Source organism: Chiloscyllium punctatum, chromosome 23 (genome assembly GCF_047496795.1).
Source record: "Chiloscyllium punctatum isolate Juve2018m chromosome 23, sChiPun1.3, whole genome shotgun sequence".
NCBI classification, from domain to species: Eukaryota; Metazoa; Chordata; class Chondrichthyes; order Orectolobiformes; family Hemiscylliidae; genus Chiloscyllium; species Chiloscyllium punctatum.
The window spans coordinates 87,855,289-87,874,634 of record NC_092761.1 but is presented as its reverse complement, the minus strand read 5'-3'; the positions used below and the strand labels follow the sequence as shown (position 1 = coordinate 87,874,634).

Here is a 19,346-nt window from a genome sequence, read left to right as displayed (position 1 = left end):
TTCAGGGCCCCGGGGAATATGTGGGGGAGAGTCAGTAATTGGTGCTTACAAAGAAACGGCTGGGGGCCAAATGATCTCATTTGTAGCGTTTTTGTCTCCGACTTCACATGCGAGGAGTGGCCAAGTGGGGGTGAGTTACTGGCTCGTGACCAACACCCAGCGAGGAGTTAACATCCTGGCACAGAGGGCTGATGGCAACCTGGGGAATTAAAACAAACACCCTGGGACTGTTTTCTATTTGCATTGGTTTGGTTTATCCTGCTCCAACACTCTCACACTCACTCTCACACTCACTCTCACACACTCACAGACCAGTAGAGAGACATCCACGCACAGACGGACACACAGACATACACTCGTGTACACACACACTCATGCACACAGACACAGATTTGCACGCACAGACACACACTCGTGCACACAGACACACACTCGCGTGCACAAACACACACTCATGCACACAGACACACACTCGCGTGCACAGACACGCACTTGCGCACACACAGACACACACACACACTCTTACACGTGCACACACTCACGCGGAAACAGACCCACACACTGTTTTCAAAAAGATTGCTTATGCAGCCACTTGTACTGAAACAGTTTGCCTTGCGACTCTGTTGGAAGCGTGCAGACCTCCAGCTGTTGTCTCAGCCTGTTTCTTGGGCGGGTGGTTTGGAGATGGGGGGGTGGTTTGTGGGAGAGTTGTTGGCTGTGGGTGGGGAGACAGGGAAGAGAGACTCATCTCTGGTGTTCTTACCTCCCTGGGGAACTGTATGCTGCTGCTTTAAGCAGGAAGCTGGCCTAGCATCTGCCAGTGCCCCCTCCTGTGACCACTCTGGCCTTGACTGGCTGCCAGTCATGGGTGAGGGAGTCGGACACATCGATGAATCAAAGGGCCACAACCCATTCCCGGTGTGAAGCTAAGTGAAGGAGAGACCCACCTCTCTCTGAACAGAACCACGGTGAGTGTCGCTGTTTTGTCTCCAACTCTCACTCTATGATATGTTGAACAGATTTACTAAGCTGCCCCAGGAGTAGGTTTTGTTTTCTCATTGCGTCAGAGATGGCACACAGGGACATACAAGACGAATAATATTTTACTCAGGAGTGAGTCCAGTTTGCACAATGTTAGACCTTATTACCTGGACATTATAAGAATTAAAACAGAATTAAGTAGCGAAAGCACGGAGGTTTTAATCCAGTCTGTTCCATCGTTGGTCACACCTACTCTCATTGTACACACTCTGCCTGCTGGTCTGTTTCATCTTAATTCCTTGGGGTTTAACTCGTGCTGCTTTACCCTGCAACAAATCCACTGGGTTTTATCAGCCCAGGAATACATTATAATATGGTGCCTCAGAATTAGTCACGGTGGATTTTCATTCAGGATCTATTCTAGTTTTAACCTGAACTGGTGAAATGTAAAGAAGCTATGACTTTAAAAAATGAAAGACTTTCGGAGTGGTAATGTATTTCCTACATGGTGACAGTGACTGCATTTTGAGTTGTCTGGAGGTTATTAAAAACTGCTATATAAGTGCACGTCTTTATTTTGAAACCTCAGCCATTTGTAGCTAATGGTGTAATTCTCAAGTATATTCTCACTGTGACATATTAGGAATTGGATCCAAAGATTTATACACAGCAAACTCTCACAATTGCAATGAGATTTTGAATGGATAATCTGCCTTTTTCTGCAGATGGTTCTGGGATGCCAGAGTTTATCGCCCATCACCCACCACCCATCCCCCATCCCCCACCACCTACCGCCCAACATCCATACCCCATCCCCATCACCCACCGTCCACCACCCATCCCCCATCCCCATCACCCACTGCCCACCACCCATCTCCCAAGCCCATCACCCACCGCCCATCTCCCATCTCCCATCAGCCACTGTCCATCTCCCATCAGCCACTGTCCATCTCCCATCACCCACTGCCCATCTCCCATCACCAACCACCCACCAACCATCACCCATCGCACACTGCCCACTGCCCACCAACCACCATCCACATTCTGCTCTTCTCTGAATAGCTCCAACTCAGCAATTTCCTCCTTGAACCTCTCCACCTCTGATGTAGAGGTGCCGGCGTTGGACTGGGATGGACGAGGTCAGAAGTCATACTACTCCAAGTTATAGTTCAACAGTTTTATTTGAAATCACAAACTATTGAAGCTTGAAGATGGAGCAGTACTCCACAAGCTTGTGATTTCACACAAACCTGTTGGACTATAACCTGGTGTCATGTGACTTCTGACCTTGTCCACTCCACCTCTGATGTCTCCCTTTCCAAATGGCCCTCCAACACTACCTCTCTAACCAACCTACCCTAATAGCAGCCCGTGTGACTTCATGTTAAACTTTGCTTCTGATCACTCCTTGGGAGTATTTTATTGCTTTAAAAGGTGCCACATGAATGCAGGTTTTGTTGGTGACTCAGTGCCTTAGTGCAACTCTGACAAATGAGACCAAAGTAGAAGACATAGAAAAACAGTGGGACTAAGGTAAAATACTGACATTAAAATCAAATGCAAAAAAGGGACAGTAAACACAGACTCTGAGTGTAATTTTTAACACTAACATAGCACAAATTTACGGAGACTTTACAGAGAAAACCAATCTGAGCCTCCTACGCAAACTCAATCTGATATTAGCATGCATTGAGAGAAAGGGAAAACCCAATAAATGGAGAAAAATATAAAATTAATTATAGCTACATACATACATAACAGTGAAATCATGAGTCATTGTTCTCTGTTTATCTATGAGATGGTGGTTCCCCTTTAAGTCTTAAAGAGCCCTTACCTCCCAGTTCCATTGGCCCTAATACAGAGGCATTGACTCTGAGAGGGTCTGTCCTGTAGGACTGAGTGCCAAGTTGCACTATGTTGTGGGTGAATTGGGAAAGAGAATGTTGTCAAAATAACAAGCCTTTATATAGCATCTTTGAGGCACACATGGGGATCCAGTCACTATCACTGAAGCACAGGATCAAATTTGCACCCAGCAAGCCCCCCCCCACCCCCAAATAACAATGTGACAACAACCAGGAGGTCTGTTGCACTGTAAGGCAAAATATTGTAGATGCTGGAGATCCAAAATAAAACAAATCAGAAAATTCTGGAGAAACTCAGCAGCTCTGGCATTACCTGTGTGTAGAGAAACAGCTAACATTTCGAGTGCTATATGACGCTCTGTCAAATCTGTTTGAACTGATTTAATTTAGGGATATAGTGTCATGTGACATTTTGGGTAGGAAATTGAGGCCTTTGTTTAATATCTCATCGGAAAGTCAGCTTTATCATTTCAAATTGGCTCCTGAATTCCCTGGAGCCAACCTTGAGGTCCACAACCAGTTGGTCTGAGAGTTTAAACTGTTCTCCGCTGGCTCTTGGCAATAACCATAGATGCCCTCAATCCTCCCCTCACCCAGTGCTGTAACCTTGCAGATAGCTGTCTCCACTTCCTCAGGCCAGGGGTAATGAGACACCGACCAAACTGCAACCGGATTACAGTGTCCAGATCAGGGAAATTATTCTGGGAATCACCCAGTCTGCCGGCGTGGCATTGAGAATTTAAAAGAACATTATTATTTCATTGGAGGTTCCCTCGGATGTTGCTGGGTGTGGAGGGACTGTTGTACGATCAAAGGTGAAACAGGTTGGGACTGGAGTGGAGAAGATTGGGAGGTGATCTCATTGTAACATATCGGATCCTTAAGGGGCTTGCCAGGGTCAATGCTGAGAGGATGTTTCCCCTCAGGGAGGGTCTAGGACCAGGGGCACAGTCTCAGAATAAAGGGGCGCCAATTTAAGACTGAGATGAGGAGGAATTTCTTCTCTCTGAGGATTGAGTGTTTTTGGAACTCTCTCACAGCGAGCTGTGGGAGGTAGAGCCCTTGTGTGTATGTAAGGCTGAAACAGAGTTTTGATCCGTCAGTGAATCAAGGATTACAGGGAAAGGGCAGGAAACTGGATGCAGGAATGTTGGATGAGACACAATCCTTTTGAACGGTTTGAGGGGCCGAATGGCCTACTCCTGTTCCTATTTCTTCTGGTCTTCTTTCCACTTGCTAGACATCTGCAAATTACACAAGCTATTCCTTAAAAGTCAGTTTCACATTTAATGAGGTATAAGTGGGTATTTGTAACAGAAGATCTCATTTCTCCTTATGTCTGTGATCTATCCACTTAGTATTGAGCTATAGCATTACTGATGAAATAAAAAGCAGACAGAAATTCCATTCTGACCCAACTAATCTCATTCGTTTTTATTTAATGAAACAATAACATCATTTCTGGGCTCTAAGCAGAGTAAAGATTAAAAGGATTGGGTGATTTTAGAAGTTGCAGTTCCTATCTGTCCTGGGGTTACTTTAATATCCCAGTGTGAGTCAGTGAGTTAAAGTGTATTAAATATCAAAGCAGAGCATGTGATTTGCCCAAAATGAAACAATATCTTGTATTTATGTGGTGTCTATTCAAATAATAGAACATTCCCAGATTCATTGCAATAGTGTTGCTAGATAAATATTAACAGCATGTCAAAGCTGCAGGTATTAGGACAGATGAACAACGTCTTGGCCAAAGATGTACATTGTTATCAACGCCTGAGGGATTCGGAGAGTCAATTTCAGAGTTCGTGGAGGGTGGAGCTGAGGGCAAAGCTGCCAATGGTGAGGCTAGGAAATGGTCTGAGTGCGGGGCAAGCCGAGAATTGTAGGGTAGGGCAGGTTGGAGGAAAAGGGAGGATTGGGATTGGAACATGGGGATGAAGATTTTAAAATTGAGGCATTGATGGACCTGGGAGTCCTCTCCAAATCTCCAAGTTCACACTGGAGAAACTCCAACCCTGCAGTTTGTAGGTGGAGTCCCAGAACAGCAGAAACAAAAAGAGAAGTTGCTGGAGAAACTCAGCAGGCCAGGCAGCATCTGTGGCAAGAAAGCAGCATCAATGTTTTGAGTCTTCATCAGAACTGGACTCAAAACGTTAACTCTGCTGTGTTCCAACTGATGCTGCCAGACCTTCTGGGTTTCTGTTTCTTTCTCAGATCAGGCCTGTGCCTGTGTACTTCCCTCTCCTTCATGTGACAAAGGGGCAGCTCTTTTTGTGATTTCAAATAAATGTGTTGGACTGTAACCTGGGCCATGTGACTTCTGACTTTGTCAAAAATAGTGGTCACATGGGAAACAGTGAGCTGGCTAGGAAGAGACAGCATGGATTTCTAAAAGGGAAATCATGTTTAACTGATTTGCTGGAATATTTTGAAGAGGTAACAGGAAGGTTCGATGAGGGTAATGCTGTGGATGTACATGGATTTCCAGAAGGCAGTTGACACAGCGCCACACAGGGAGGGATATGAGGCCATGGAATATAACGGGCAGTGACAAGATGTGTAGAAACCAGAGAGTAAAGTCATACGGTCATAGAGATGTACAGCACGGAAACAGACCCTTCGGTCCAACCTGTCCATGCTGACTAGATATCCCAACCCAATCTAGACCCACCTGCCAGCACCCAGTCCATATCCCTCCAAACCCTTCCTATTCATATACCCATCCAAATGCCTTTTAAATGTTGCAATTGTACCAGCCTCCACCACTTCCTCTGGCAACTTATTCCATACACGTACCACCCTCTGTGTGAAAATGTTGCCCCTTAGTTCCCTTTTGAATCTTTCCCCCTTTACCTTAAACCTATGCCCTCTAATTTTGGATTCCCCTACCCTGTGGAAAAGACCTCGTCTATTCACCCAGTCCATGCCCCCCATGATTTTATAAACCCCTCAGCCTCTGGCATGGCCAATGGATTTTTTTTAGGCTGGAGGGAAGTTTGTACAGGAGTTCCCAGGGGTCAGAGTCAGGGCCCTTGCTTTCCTTGATGCATATTAATGATCTGGATCTTGGTGTGCAGCGGGCAATTTCAAAGTTTTCCTGATGGCTCAGAACTTGGAAGAATTGTAAATTATGAGGATGACAGTGTGGACCTCAGAGAGTGCATTGACAAGTTGGTGGAGTGGGTGAGGGTCAATGCAAGTTGATGCACTTTGGTCAGAAGAACATTGAAAGGCAAAACAAAATAGAGATTACAATTCTAATGGGGGAGGGAAGGATGTGGGAGCAGAGGTCATTGTATATGTGTGTACGTGCACAGGTCATTGATGGTGGCTGGACAGGTGGAGAGAACAGTAAAGCATACAGTACTTCAACCTTAACAACAGGCACATTCAGAACAAGAACAAGGAGGTGATGTTCAACATGAAAGACACACTTGTTCTACCTCAGCTGGAGGACTGGGTACAGTTGTGGGCCCCACATTAAGGAACGTCTTGGTGAAAGTGCAGATGTGATGTGCAAGAATGGTTCCAGGGGATGAGGAAGTTCCGTGATTGGGATAGATTGAAGACGTTAGGACTGTTGTCCTCAGAGAGAAGAGGGCTGAGAGGAAATCTGATAGAAGTTTTCAAACTCATGAGCGGGTTGGTTTGAGAAGATAGGGAGAGAACATTCCTGCTCATCATTGAGAGGGATAGATTTAAAGTGATGAACCCAATGAAGCAAGAGTGATGGGAGAAAGGAGCCTTTTCACCCAGCAAGTCGTTCAGGTATAGAAATGTGGTGGAGGTAGCTTCCGTTGAGAGAACTAGATGATGGTTTGCATCGAGATACTGTGCAGGAATTCGGGAAAAGGAAAGATCAGTACCAGCTGTTGATTCTCATTTGAAGAGCGGGAGCGGAATGGTCTCCTTCTGTGTCATAAAAATCCTGAGAGTCTGTGATCGCGTCGATGTAGAGAGTTCTGGATGTAGGTTTGCTCGCTGAGCTGGAAGGATCATTTTCAGACGTTTCATCACCATACTAGGTAACATTGTCCGGAGGCTCACTGAAGATGTTACCTAGTATGGTGACGAAACATCTGAAAATGAACCTTCCAACTCAGCAAGCAATCCAGAACCTCAACCTGAGCTACAAATCTTCTCAAAACTCGCTAATGCAGAGAGTGTGAAACCCCTTGTGTTGAGTTCCTATAAACTGGGCACCCCCCTCCCTCTGGGAAATCATGAACACACAGTCAAAATGTCTTGAGATTCCCTCCCAATGAGGATGGCCTCCTCCTGGGTCTTGTGTCCCCATGCCCTCTGTGAGGGTGAGCGTTGTGAGGTGCTCCACACCAAGGTGAAGCCCTTCCTGATGAGAGATGTGGGTATCCCTCACTGTGCTGCCAGTGACAGCGCTTTGATGTGAGGCATTAAAAGTAATGAGCCTTCAGCTGCCAAGGCGCCAAGCCCTGGAATTCCCCATCTCAGTGGTTAAACCTCCTCAGATGCTATCTAAAAGCTCCCTCTTTGGTCAAGCATCTGGTCCCCTCCCCTTGCTTCCTCTTTCCTGGACCTCTGTCTTTTTCACACAGAGGGTGGTACGTGTATGGAATGAGCTGCCAGAGGAAGTGGTGGAGGCTGGTACAATTGCAACATTTAAGTGGCATCTGGATGGGTATATTGGAGAGTGCTGCAGGCGCGACTAGATTGTGTTGGGATATCTGGTTGGCATGGACCGAAGGATCTGTTTCCATGCTGTACATCTCTATGACTTTATGTGAACTGCTTCATGAAGTGTTAGCTATTCTAAAGGTGCTTTTTAAATGCAAATTTTTGTTGTAACACCCAACCTCCATGGTGGCAAAAAAAGGTTTGCTTCAGGGTGATCCTGTCTCTGGAATAGGTGATTAATATGCATGTCCATCTTGTATAAGTATCATCCTGTGACTGTGATGCCATACCTGGTCAGACTTTTCCAGATCCAAACCTGCTTTTCAAACGGAAAGGAGACCCGGGATTTAACGCTGTGTTCCTTTTACCAGGAGCAGACACAGAAATTGCTGGAAAAGCTTAGCAGGTCTGGCAGCATCTATGTAGAGAAAGCAGAGCAAATGTTTCGAGTCCAGTGACCCAAGCAGGAATTACTGGTTTGTGCGGCTCTCTGCAAACCGTGAACTTCTCAGCTCTGGCCCCACTCTGACCAATGGCAGTCCTGTGTTAGGAACTGGTCCCCATCTAGTCAGGTTACTGAATCATGGCTACTCCTGGGTGATATTGTTGGCATCTTAAACAAGGAATGAATGTGCTTCTTTTCCTTCTTCTAGATTCCGCGAGCCTGGTAAATGGCAACCATCAAACTCCGCTTAATGAAGGTTCAAGTAATCAACTTGGAGCCCAAGTCACTCATAGCTCATTGGTCAGCTCCATTGAGAAGGACCTACAAGACATTATGGACTCTTTGGTGATGGACGATGCCACGTCCCCTGGGAAAAAGCAGACAGTCAATGCCCAGTCCCCTTTGTCTCCCATGGTCAATGGAGGTGGCAGGTACCTCCTGTCGCCACCCCTGAGTCCCGGTGCCATGTCAGTGGGTTCGAGTTATGACAACATGTCGCCACCCTTCTCCCCCCTGTCATCTCCGAGTGCGGCCAGCAGCAGCAGCTACACCAGCTACTCCCCAGGCAGTCAGGAGCAGGCACCCCTCGTGCCTCCCACTGTTCCTGTCAGATCTTCAAGTTACAACCACACTGTACAGCCCCCAGGCCTTAGGCCTGGGCCTAACTACAGTGGAGCACCTACTGAGCCAGGCAAGTGTAATGGCCTCAGTCCAGGGAGCCAGCGAATGCCAGACAGTCCGCGTGCCCATAGGAAAGGAGCCAATGTCCAGGAGACCCCACCAAGTCCCACGGTCAGCCGGAGAGCCTTCCCACTGGACAGTTTCCCCTCAGCAGTGCCCTCCGATGCCAGGAAAGTGCCAGAAAGTCCAAAGTTTTCTCATCCAAGTCACAACGTTCCATCAGTATCTGTGAGCCCCAGCAGTGGGGGTCCCAGAGTCCCCGTTCTGACAGTTCCTGGCAGTCCTAGATTTGGAGGCAAGTCCCACCCAATCCCTAGTCCCAGGTCCAAGGTGGGTGGCTCCCTTCAGGAACGGCCTCCGAGTCCTTTCCGAGAGGTTAAGGAAACTCTGATGGATCGAGCCATCACTTCCAGCCCATCCAAGCAGATGTCCCCGCGGGTTTTCCAGCCAGTGGAGAGTGTGGGACTTGCCCACGTCAACCAACCTGTCCCGCTACATCCCAGAAACCTTCAGCCCTCTGAGAGTCCCCGACTGGCTCGAAGGAGCCTGGAGAGTATGAGAGACCTGCCCCCGCTGAGTCCCTCCATGTCCAGGAAGGCTTCACCGCATTCTCCGTTCTCCAATCTGCCGACCTCACCTCACCCAAGGCCCTGCCGAGAAGGAGTTCGCCATGAGACTCCACCTCCCCAGGGGAAAGTCGTCAAGGAGACGCCAGAAAGTCCGCGACTTCGACGGAAGCATTCGTCGGGTTCGTCGGAGAGGAGTGAGGACTTCTCGTCCCACAGTGTGCCGGGTCTAAGCTTGCTGAGCACTGGGAGGAGGGTCCGAGACCGCAGTCCTTCCCCAACGCTGCTGTCCGCTGACCTCCCAAGGAAAGTGTATGGGAGCAGCGTGACCCCCGCCCACAGCCTGACCTCGCTGGCTGTGTCCACGCCGTTACAAAGCCCACGGCTACAGAGGAAGACAGCAGGGGACGAGAGGACACCCGTGACTCGGCAGCGGAAGAACAGTATTTCCGAAATCAGTGACAATGAGGATGAGCTGCTGGATTACCACCGTCGACAGAGGGAGGAGCGAATCCGGGAGCAGGAAATGCAGATGCTGGTGAGTGCACTGCTACCTCTGTCTGTATTGAGATGTTCGGCAAAAGTGAGGACTGCAGATGCTGGAAATCAGAATCTAGATTAGAGTGGTGCTGGAAAAGCACAGCAGGTCAGGCAGCATCCCAGGAGCAGGAAAATCGATGTTTCGGATGGGCTTTTGCCCGAAATGTTTATTTTCCTGCTCCTGGGATGCTGCCTGACCTGCTGTGCTTTTCCAGCATCACTCTAATCTAGACTCTGTATTGAGATGTTGGCAATCTGCAAACCATTTGCACGTGGTACATGGTAGATCAGCAACTGGGGCTGCATACAAAACCCCAACCTGCAGCTTAGGAACCAAACCTTTCTCTCTTTCCTTACCACTCTTTCCTCTTTCTTCTCTTTTCTTGCTTCTTAAACCATCTCTTCATCCTCTTCTCTCATCCTTCAATCCTTTTATCATTCTCATCTTTCTCTTTTCCCTCTCATGCCTTCCCTTTGTCTTGACCTCTTCCCTCACACCTTCCCTCTCCTCATCCCCTTTCTGCTTTTTTGTTTCTTCTCTGCCCCCTTTCTCCTTGGATCCTGCACAGCCCAGTCTCTCTGTTCTCCTTCTTTCTGTCTTTATATTGGAGGCTTGTTTTGCAGTGAGGGTGACATTATGGATTGTCCTTAAGATGGTGCCAGTTTCCACCACCACGTCCATCACATCAGAGACAGGGAACACTCCACTGTCCTCGATAGTTGAAGCTTGCAATGGATGGATCCCTGACAGCGTAAACATGCTGTAATCTTGAGATGTCTTAATAAGTCAGAAATCAATTGAACGTCACTTTTGGACTTTCTGATGTGGAGGTGCCGGTGTTGGACTGGGGTGGACGAAGTCAGAGGTTACACAACACCAGGTTATAATCCAACAGGGGGTTTATTTGAAATCACAAGCATTCAGAGTGCTGCTTCTTCATTAGGTTTCACCTGTGACTTCTGACTGGTTCCTAGCATTTAAATATGTTCATTGCATAATATTCTATAACCATTTTCAGCAATCTGGCCTACTGCACGTAAATCCTACAGCTAGTTTCCATCTCACTCCTGGGCAATCTATGTCATATTAATTCCCTTATGTTTTCAGGCTAAGTAACAGTCCATTTTTGCATTAATAGAAGATAGAACATCACAGCAGTACAGGCCCTTTGGCCCTCGCTGTTGCATTACACTGTGAAACCAATCTGAAGACCATCTAACCCACACTATTGCATTCTTGTCCATATGTCTATCCAATGATCATTTAAATGCCCTTAAAGTTGCGAGTTTACTACTGTTGAAGGTAGTGCGTTCCACGCCCCTATACGCTCTGAGTAGAGAAACTACCTCTGACATCTGTCCTATATCTATCACCCCTCAATTTAAAGCTATGTCCCCTCATGCTAGCCATCACCATCCAAGGAAAAAGGCTCTCACTATCCATCCTATCAAACCCTCTGATTATCTTATATATCTCAATTAAGCCACCTCTCAAACTTCTTCTCTCTAACAAAAACATCCTTGAGTTCCTCAGCATTTCCTCATAAGACCTTCCCTCCATACCAGGCAACATCGTAGTAAATCTCCTCTGAACCCTTTCCAATGCTTCCGTATCCTTCCTATAATGTAGTTACCAAAACTGTACACAATATTACAAGTGCGGCCGCATCAGAGTTTTGTACAGCTGCAACTTGACCTCGTGGCTCCAAAACTCAATCCCTCTATCAACAAAAGCCATCACACCGTACGCCTTCTTAACAACCCTATCAAACTGGGTGGCAACTTTCAGGGATTTATGCACATGGACACCAAGATCTCTCTGCTCATCAACACTGCCAAGAATCTTTACTCCTGTTGCTCCTTCCTGTATTATTCCTGTAGACAATGACGATATAAAGATCAAAGGCAAAGGCTCTGCAATCTCTTCCCTGGCTTCCCAGAGAATCCTAGGATAAATTCCATCCAGCCCAAGGACTTATCTACTTTCACACTTTCCAGAATTGCTAATACCTCCTTCTTGTGAACCTCAATCCTGTCTAGTCTAGTAGCCTGTATCTCAGAATTCTTCTCACAACATTGTCTTTTTCCAGTGTGAATACTGATGAAAAGTATTCATTTAGCACTTTCCCTATGTCTTCTGACTCCACACGCAACTTCCCATTATCATCCTTGATTGGCTCAAACCTTGCTTGAGTCATTCTTTTATTCCTGATATACCTATAGAAAGCTTTAGGATTTTCCTTGATCCTATCTGCCAATATATGCCTTGTCATATGCCTTCCTAGCTCTTCTTTGCTCTCTCTTTAAGTCTTTCCTGGCTAACTTGCAATGTCGCCCATAGATTCAGGATTAACATAAAAAACGTATTTAAAAGTAACAGAAAAGGACATGGAGCAAAGGATGTCACACATCTTCGGCCCACACGAAAGGCTTGAACCTTTTCTTGCCTTTTTTATATGTTCTCCTCTCCCCTCAGAGGTTATTCACCCATTGGTTCTGGCTTCTCTGAGTCATCTCCCAAGTAACTATTGTGCTGTGTAGCCCAGGCATAGAGCATTGGCAGAAATTTCAATTATCGTAAAAACACCTTTAATATGTGTGTGTGTCATGTGCATTCCCTGTAACAGTCATTCTCATTTCCTGTAACAAACACTCTTTTACACTGTAACTGTCGCCCTCAATTCCTGTAATGGTCGCCCTCAATTCCTGTAATGGTCGCCCTCAATTCCTATAGCAATCGTCCTCAATTCTTGTAACGGTCGCCCTCAATTCCTGTAGCAGTCGCCCTCAATTCCTGTAACGGTCGCCCTCAATTCCTGTAACGGTCGCCCTCAATTCCTGTAATGGTCGCCCTCAATTCCTGTAATGGTCGCCCTCAATTCCTGTAATGGTCGCCCTCAATTCCTGTAACGGTTGCCCTCATTTCCCGTAGCGGTCACTCTCATTTCCTGTAATGGTCACCCTAATTTCCTGCAACGGTCGCCCTCATTTCCTGTAATGGTCACACTCATTTCCTGTGAGTAGTTTTGAATGGTCTTAATAAGATGAACATGTAAAGGATGTTTTATCTTGTGGGTCAGTTCAGAACTAGGGGACACTTTGAAAATTAGGAGTTGCTCATTTCAGGATAGAGATGAGGAGAAATATTTTTCCCTCAGACGATTGTGTGGATTTGTAACTCCCTGCCTCAGAAGGCAGTGGAGACGGTTATTGTTGAGACAGAGGTGGATAGTTCTTGTGCGGAAGGGGGGGGGGGGGTCAAGGGTTATCAGAAGTAGGTTGGAATGTAGAATTCCAAAACACAAACAAATCAGCCACTATCTTATTGGATGGCAAGGCAGGTTTGAGGGGCCGAATGGTCTATTTCTGCTCTTGTTTTGTATGTTTGTCTGTTCACTTTCTGTAAAGCTATCCCATCACTGTCTGTCTTGTTGAACAGTCTGTCCTCGGATTCCCCGTGAGAAACAAGAGAACAGGAAATCTGTTGATGATGGTGGAAGATATGTCAGGCTGATGAATCTGGAGATAAATTGTGCCCCCTCTCTGATTTTCTCCCCTCTGTTGAGGGCACCGATTCTTCCTCCGGTCCAGTACCGTAAGAGTTGGCAGCTTGCCACCTGCCCAGCCCTTCCCCCACAACAAAACTCCGACTGCGATCAGTCACAGGGCGATTCCACCCACTGGGCATCACATCCGTGCGACATCCTTTTCTTTCCCCATTGTCCTCTTCCAAATGTGTCCCTACAGCAATGCCCTCCTCATCCTCACTCAGCCTGCTGGAGCTCCCTAGGCCAGTGGTATGTCTCCAACTAATACTGAAATGATGTAGCGCCTGGTCCCTGAGCCCCTCCATTGAACCCTGGAAAACATCAGGTGATTTCAGTATCATTGTAAAGCCTCTTCATCGCGGATGATGTTTGATTTGAGAATTCTTACAATGTATTGCTTTCCAGTTCTGAGTCCCCATTATCAGTAACATGATGTGTCTTATGTATTAAGGTCATATTCGATTTATTTTCTATAAGGTGTAGTCTTAATCAGTCAGAGTTAATCTCCCAGAGGTGCCTGGAAATAACACTGAGGTGTTATCCTAACTGGCAATGTGGCTCCAGAGTCCTCTACATCAACTCGCATCCTCTCTGCACCCCCCCCCCCAGCTTGAGAATAGCTTCCCGTTGGTAGTGTGCTGTCGGAGTTGGAGGGAGCTGTGTGGGAGGAGGAGGAAAAGGAATGTGTGCGAGACAGAGAGACGACAGCAGAGGAGAAGAGAGTGTGTGGGTTAGAGGGGGAGAGGAAAGGTGGGGGCAAGTCTTTTGATTGCGTGAGATGGAGAGGGTGGAAGGTGATGGGGGGAGAAGTGAGGGAAAGGGTAGTGAGGAAGTGGGGGTTTTGAGAGGCTCAGAGAGTAAGAGGGAGCGAGGGTCAGAGGGAGTACTCTGATTCTGCCCCCTTGTGTATTCCTGATTACCCTTGCTCCACCATTGGGGGAGCCATGCCTTCAGCTACCTGGCCCCCCAACTCCTCCACTCCCTGGATAAACCTCCTTACCCCTCAGCCTCTCTCCCTGACCTTTTCAGATTCAGTCTATCATTTGGATGCAGTCTTAACCACCTGACCTAAGTGTCGGGCTTCATTTTATAATCATTTCTCTGACCTCCCCACCTCTTCACTTCCCCTCTCCCCCTTCCCTGCCCCTTCACCTCCCTTCCCCTTCACTTCCGCTCTCCCCTCCCCCTTCCCCTCCCCTTCCCCTCACTTCCCCCTCACCTCCCCTCTCCCCCTTCCCTGCTTCCCTATCCCTCTCCTTCCCCTCCCCTTCCATTCCCCACCCCTTCCCCTCCCCTTCCCCTCTCCCCTTTCCCCCTCCTCCTCCCCTCCCCTTCCCCTCTCTCTTTCACCTTCACGTCCCCTCTCCCCCCTCACTTTCCCCCCTTACTTCCCCTCCCCCTCACTCACCCCCCCCCCCCCCCTTTCACCCCCCTCAGCTCCTCTCTTTCCCTCATTCCTTGACTCTCTGAAGTTCCTCGGGACCTTCACTCATTGTGCCCAGCGGTGAGTCAGGACTGGATTAATTTCTTGTTATTGTAAGTGAGACATGAAGATTCAAGATTTAGTTTTCCAAAGGTATCCCATTTCTATTAAGTGATGCAGACCCTTCCTGTTTATTGACATGAGCCTTCTCCCAGTACCAGCTGATCAGTACAGAGACCTAGTGTCATTTCTTAGCAACGGAATCTTTCACAGTCAAAACTACTTTGAAATCCATCTGAACAAGTCTGGCTCGTTCATGACCCCTTCTGTGTTCCTCTTCTTATCTGAGAGATTGTCTTGTTGTCTCTTTCCTATTTAACTAGCATCAGGAAGGGTTCACTCAAGGGGTGTTACACTCACCTCTGAGTTATAGCCTACTACAGAGCTTTGAGCTTTAAATCAAGGTTACATGTTAACGAGGGAATACTGTAGTGAGGGAGTGCTGTGCGGAGGGAGTGCTGTATTGTCAGACATGGACAATATCCAGGCTTGGATTGACAAGCCATTCCTGATAAAGGGCTGCAGCCCGAAACATTGATTTTCCTGCTCCTCGGATGCTGCCTGACCTGTGCTTTTCCAGCATACCCTCTCAACTTGGGTTGGACAAGTGGCAAGTAACATTCACACCACACAAATGCCAGGCAATGATCTTCTCCAATAAGAGATAATCTAACCACCGTACCTTGACATTCAGTGGTGTTACCATCACTGAATCCCCCACTATCAACATCCTTGGGGTGACCATTGACCAGAAACGCAACTGGACTCATTACATAAACACAGTGGCTCCAAGGCACAAGTCAGGAGGGTGATGGAATACTCCCCACTTGCCTGGATGAATGCAGCTCCAACAATACTCAGAGAGGTTGACACCATCCAGGCTAAAGCAGCTGCTTGATTGGCACCACATCCACAAACACCCACTCTCCCCACCACCAACGCTCAGTAGCAGTAGTGTGTACTGTGTACAAGATGCACTGCAGAAGTTCACCAAAGCTCCTCAGCACTTCATTCTAGAAGGACAAGGGTAGCACATACATGGGAACACCCATTCCTGTAAGTTTCCCTCCAACTCACTCACCATCCTGACTTGGAACATATCGCTGTTCCTTCACTGTCACTGGGTCAGAATCCTGGAATTCCCTCCCTAAGGGCATTGTGGGTCTACCTACAGCAGGTGGACTGCAGCAGTTCATGAAGGCAGCTCACCCCCCCCACCTTTTACAAGTGGCAACTAAGGATGGGTTATCAATGTTGGCCCAGACAGGGATACCCACATCGCGCAAGTGAATTAAAAATAAAAGCTCCTATGGGTGAGCCATAAAACTAAATAGTTTCTGAGTGGGTGTAAAGGAGCTCATGGTATTTTCACAAAAATTGTAGCAGAGGAGATCACAGCTCACCCAGGACATCCTGGTGAATATTTATCCCTGAACCTACAGAGATCACAGTAGGCCAGGCAGCATCCATGGAGAGAGAGCAAGTTAATATTTTGAGTCTGGATGACTCTTCTTCAGGGCTGATCCCAGATCCCAGGAATTAATCTGGGGGAACCTGTGCTGCATTCCCTCTGGGGCAAGTATATAGGCAAATGAAATTCTCCAGCCTCCCTGTTAAAATTCCTCTGGGATGTGATTCTGAAATTCGCAGAGTATGGTGTGGGCTAGGATTCATGTTGGATGGAGCAAGACTTGAAGGTCCCTGCTGTGGGATGGGGCTCCAACCTTTGCGTTTGGTCCAACGTGCCATTCACAGTCTCACTCCTGGTCAAACCACCCTGGATTGTCCAGGAAACCCCTTGAATGAAGCATTGATCCCCAGGTTATGGCCAAGTGCAAAAATGAAGTGGAAATTCAGAAAAGGCATGAGGAAAAAGTTACTTTGTTTTAATTTTCTTCCAACGATCAGTCTAAGCAACGTATAGCGGTGGGTTCAAGAAGGTTGACTGGCTAACAGCCAGCTCTTGCATTTTCCATTTGAGATAGAAAGGGACATCAGGTGTCCAATGGGATATCAGGGAGGGAATGGGGGGAATGTCATGTAACCATCTGGAATATATCCAGTCAGAGTTGGCAGTACCATTGTGGCTTCCTAGTAAAACTCTTCAGAAAATGAGAGCATGTGGAGGAGGGTATTGGATGGTGAGCCAGAGAAAATTCCACCCACTCTAACTCGATGACATTTTAAACCTCGTTAAAATGCAGTAAACCTTTTCTTTCCCCGCCAACACTTTCAAGCTGAAAATCATTTTGTTTTTTATGATCTTTGCTCTGTTGTGGATTACCTCACTGTGGGAAACGCATTGAAATGGATTTAAATGTCACTTCAGTGAGAGCCAATCAGCTCATTCTGCCTGACCTTGTGGTGAACCCAGGTTCCCAGAGTGTGATAGATTTGCTTTCGAAGCAACAAAATCATCCATCCCACTTCCTCACTCACTCTCAATTTTCCTCATTCATACTCTCCCTCTCACTCATTCCCTCAGTCAACCGCGCTCTCCCTCACTTATTCCCTCTCTCTCCCTTACTCATTCCCTCACTCACCCTCTCTTTCCTTCACTCACCCTCTCCTTCCCTCACTCTCTCTCCCTCACTCACACTCTCTCTCCCTCACTCACACTATCCGTCCCTCACTCACTCTCTCTACTCATTCACGCTGTCTCTTCCTCATTCACTGACTTCCTCGCTCACCCTCTTTCTCACCGTCACTCATTGACTTTCTCTTTACCTCCTCTACCAACTCACTCACTCTCTCACTCACAAACATTTCCCATTTAGCTAACCCTAGATGTGATACAGAACAATATTCCCCCCCACCCCCGCCCCGCCCCTACCCGCAACTCCAGAGCAAGTCTCGAGCTAAGCTGATTTTTCCTTGTGTTTATGAAAAGGATGCTGGAGAATTCTCGATACCTGTGGGGAACTTGCCACTGAAATTTTACAAGCTCACCAGATCCCAGAGAGAATCCAAAACTCAGGCAGCTCCCCTCCTTCTCAGACAAGATGAAGGATAGCTTCCTCTCACTGCCAGTACTGGGACCACAGAGTCTATGCAGGCTCTGATGTTGGCAGGGTGGGGAGCAAGGGTTTGAAGAAGTGGGTGGGTGGGATCCTTAGCTCCTTACTCACTGCCTCTATCGTGCACCATTGACCTCCCTCCTGGGCCTCTCAGGATGGTCACCACCTTCATGAGTGCTCCTTTTCCAGGTGGGATGCATCGGGCAAGAGATTCTCACAAGACAGGAGGAATGCTGCATTTCTTCAGGGCATGTTGAGGATGTCATGAAACTTTCTCAATGGCCTCCTGGTAACCATTTGCTGTGACTAAGCTCAGAATTAAAAGTTTGTTTTGGAATGCCAATGACATGCACTCGCCAAACTGATAGAGAGGAAAGCAGTGCCTTGCTATTGGGGAGGTTGGCCTGAGAGAAGAGATCGATATGAAAGTTCCAAATCTCCAGTTGGATTTGTAGGATTTTGAAAAGGTGGTGTTTGTGATATTCCTCTAGGGATTTGAGATGTTCCACTGCACATTGTCCATGTCTTTGATACAAACAGAAAAGTAGGTGGCTGTACTGCCCTATAAAAATTGATGTCAGGTTTAAAGTCTTTGTCAACAAATACTCAAATAATAGCCAAGGGCTATGCCGGCCCACTGGAGTCAAATTAGCATTCAATAGGAACCCCTGTTTAAAAAAATATCTGATTCACTGTTGTCCTTTTGGGAAGGAAATCTGCCATCCTTACCTGGTGTGGCCTACATGTGACTCCAGACCCATAGCAATGTAGTTGACTCTTAAACTGCCCTCTGGGCAATTCGGGATGAGTACGGGCCTAACCAGTGAAGGTACATGCTTTCTGAATGAATTTTAAAAAGCCCAGGTTTGAAAAAACACCCAAGAAATAATGCAACAAAAAGCCCCAAATGAAAACCCTGCTGATATTTCACTTTAAATAAAGTCCCCACAAGTAATGTTCCTGTGAGCATTCATTGGAAATCACACAACGGCAACATCTTGCATTTATAGAGCACCTGTAATCTAATAGAATGTTTCAAGGCAACTCACAGAAAAAGAACTGAGACTGAAGTGCATCAGGAGGAACTAGGAGAGATGAATGAAGTCTTGATCAAAGACTTAGGTTTTCAGGAACACTTTAAAAGGGGAGAGAAAATTCCGGAAGGTTTTCAGAATTCTGAGTTCAGGGCCCGGGCAGCTGAATGCGCAAACTCAGGCACGTTCAAGAGCCAGAACCTGATGATTGCAGAGATCTGGGAGGGTTTTCAGGCTGGAGGAAATTACAGGGGGGGAGGAGGCGGGATGATCAAACCATGAAAGGATTTGAAAACTGGGATATATATTTTAACAATTGAAGAATTGAATAGACCAAAGTTCCTCTCATCAGAAAATACAGAAAATAGTGAAGGTGTTGGTTAATCGAGAGTTTGATCTCGATCAGTGAGTTTAAACAGACGCACGCACATGAGATTAGGAAAATCCCCAAGGATAGAGCTTTGGGAATAATCAGTCAGAAGTCATCTGCTCCTTTCCAAAAGGTTACACTCTCCCTCATGTTGCATCTAAAA

The 19,346-nt window shown here is 47.0% G+C and overlaps 1 protein-coding gene across 22 annotated transcripts in view; it reads left to right on the top strand.

Annotated features, from left to right (window-relative positions):
- phldb1b (pleckstrin homology-like domain, family B, member 1b) overlaps nt 1-19,346 on the top strand; it is a 375,430-nt gene that overhangs the window by 209,486 nt on the left and 146,598 nt on the right. For all 22 annotated transcript variants that reach the window (XM_072593429.1, XM_072593428.1, XM_072593422.1 and 19 more), the window contains one exon: nt 8,153-9,729. In XM_072593429.1, coding sequence (XP_072449530.1) covers nt 8,153-9,729 — 1,577 coding nt within the window. The remainder of the gene's footprint in view (nt 1-8,152; nt 9,730-19,346) is intronic.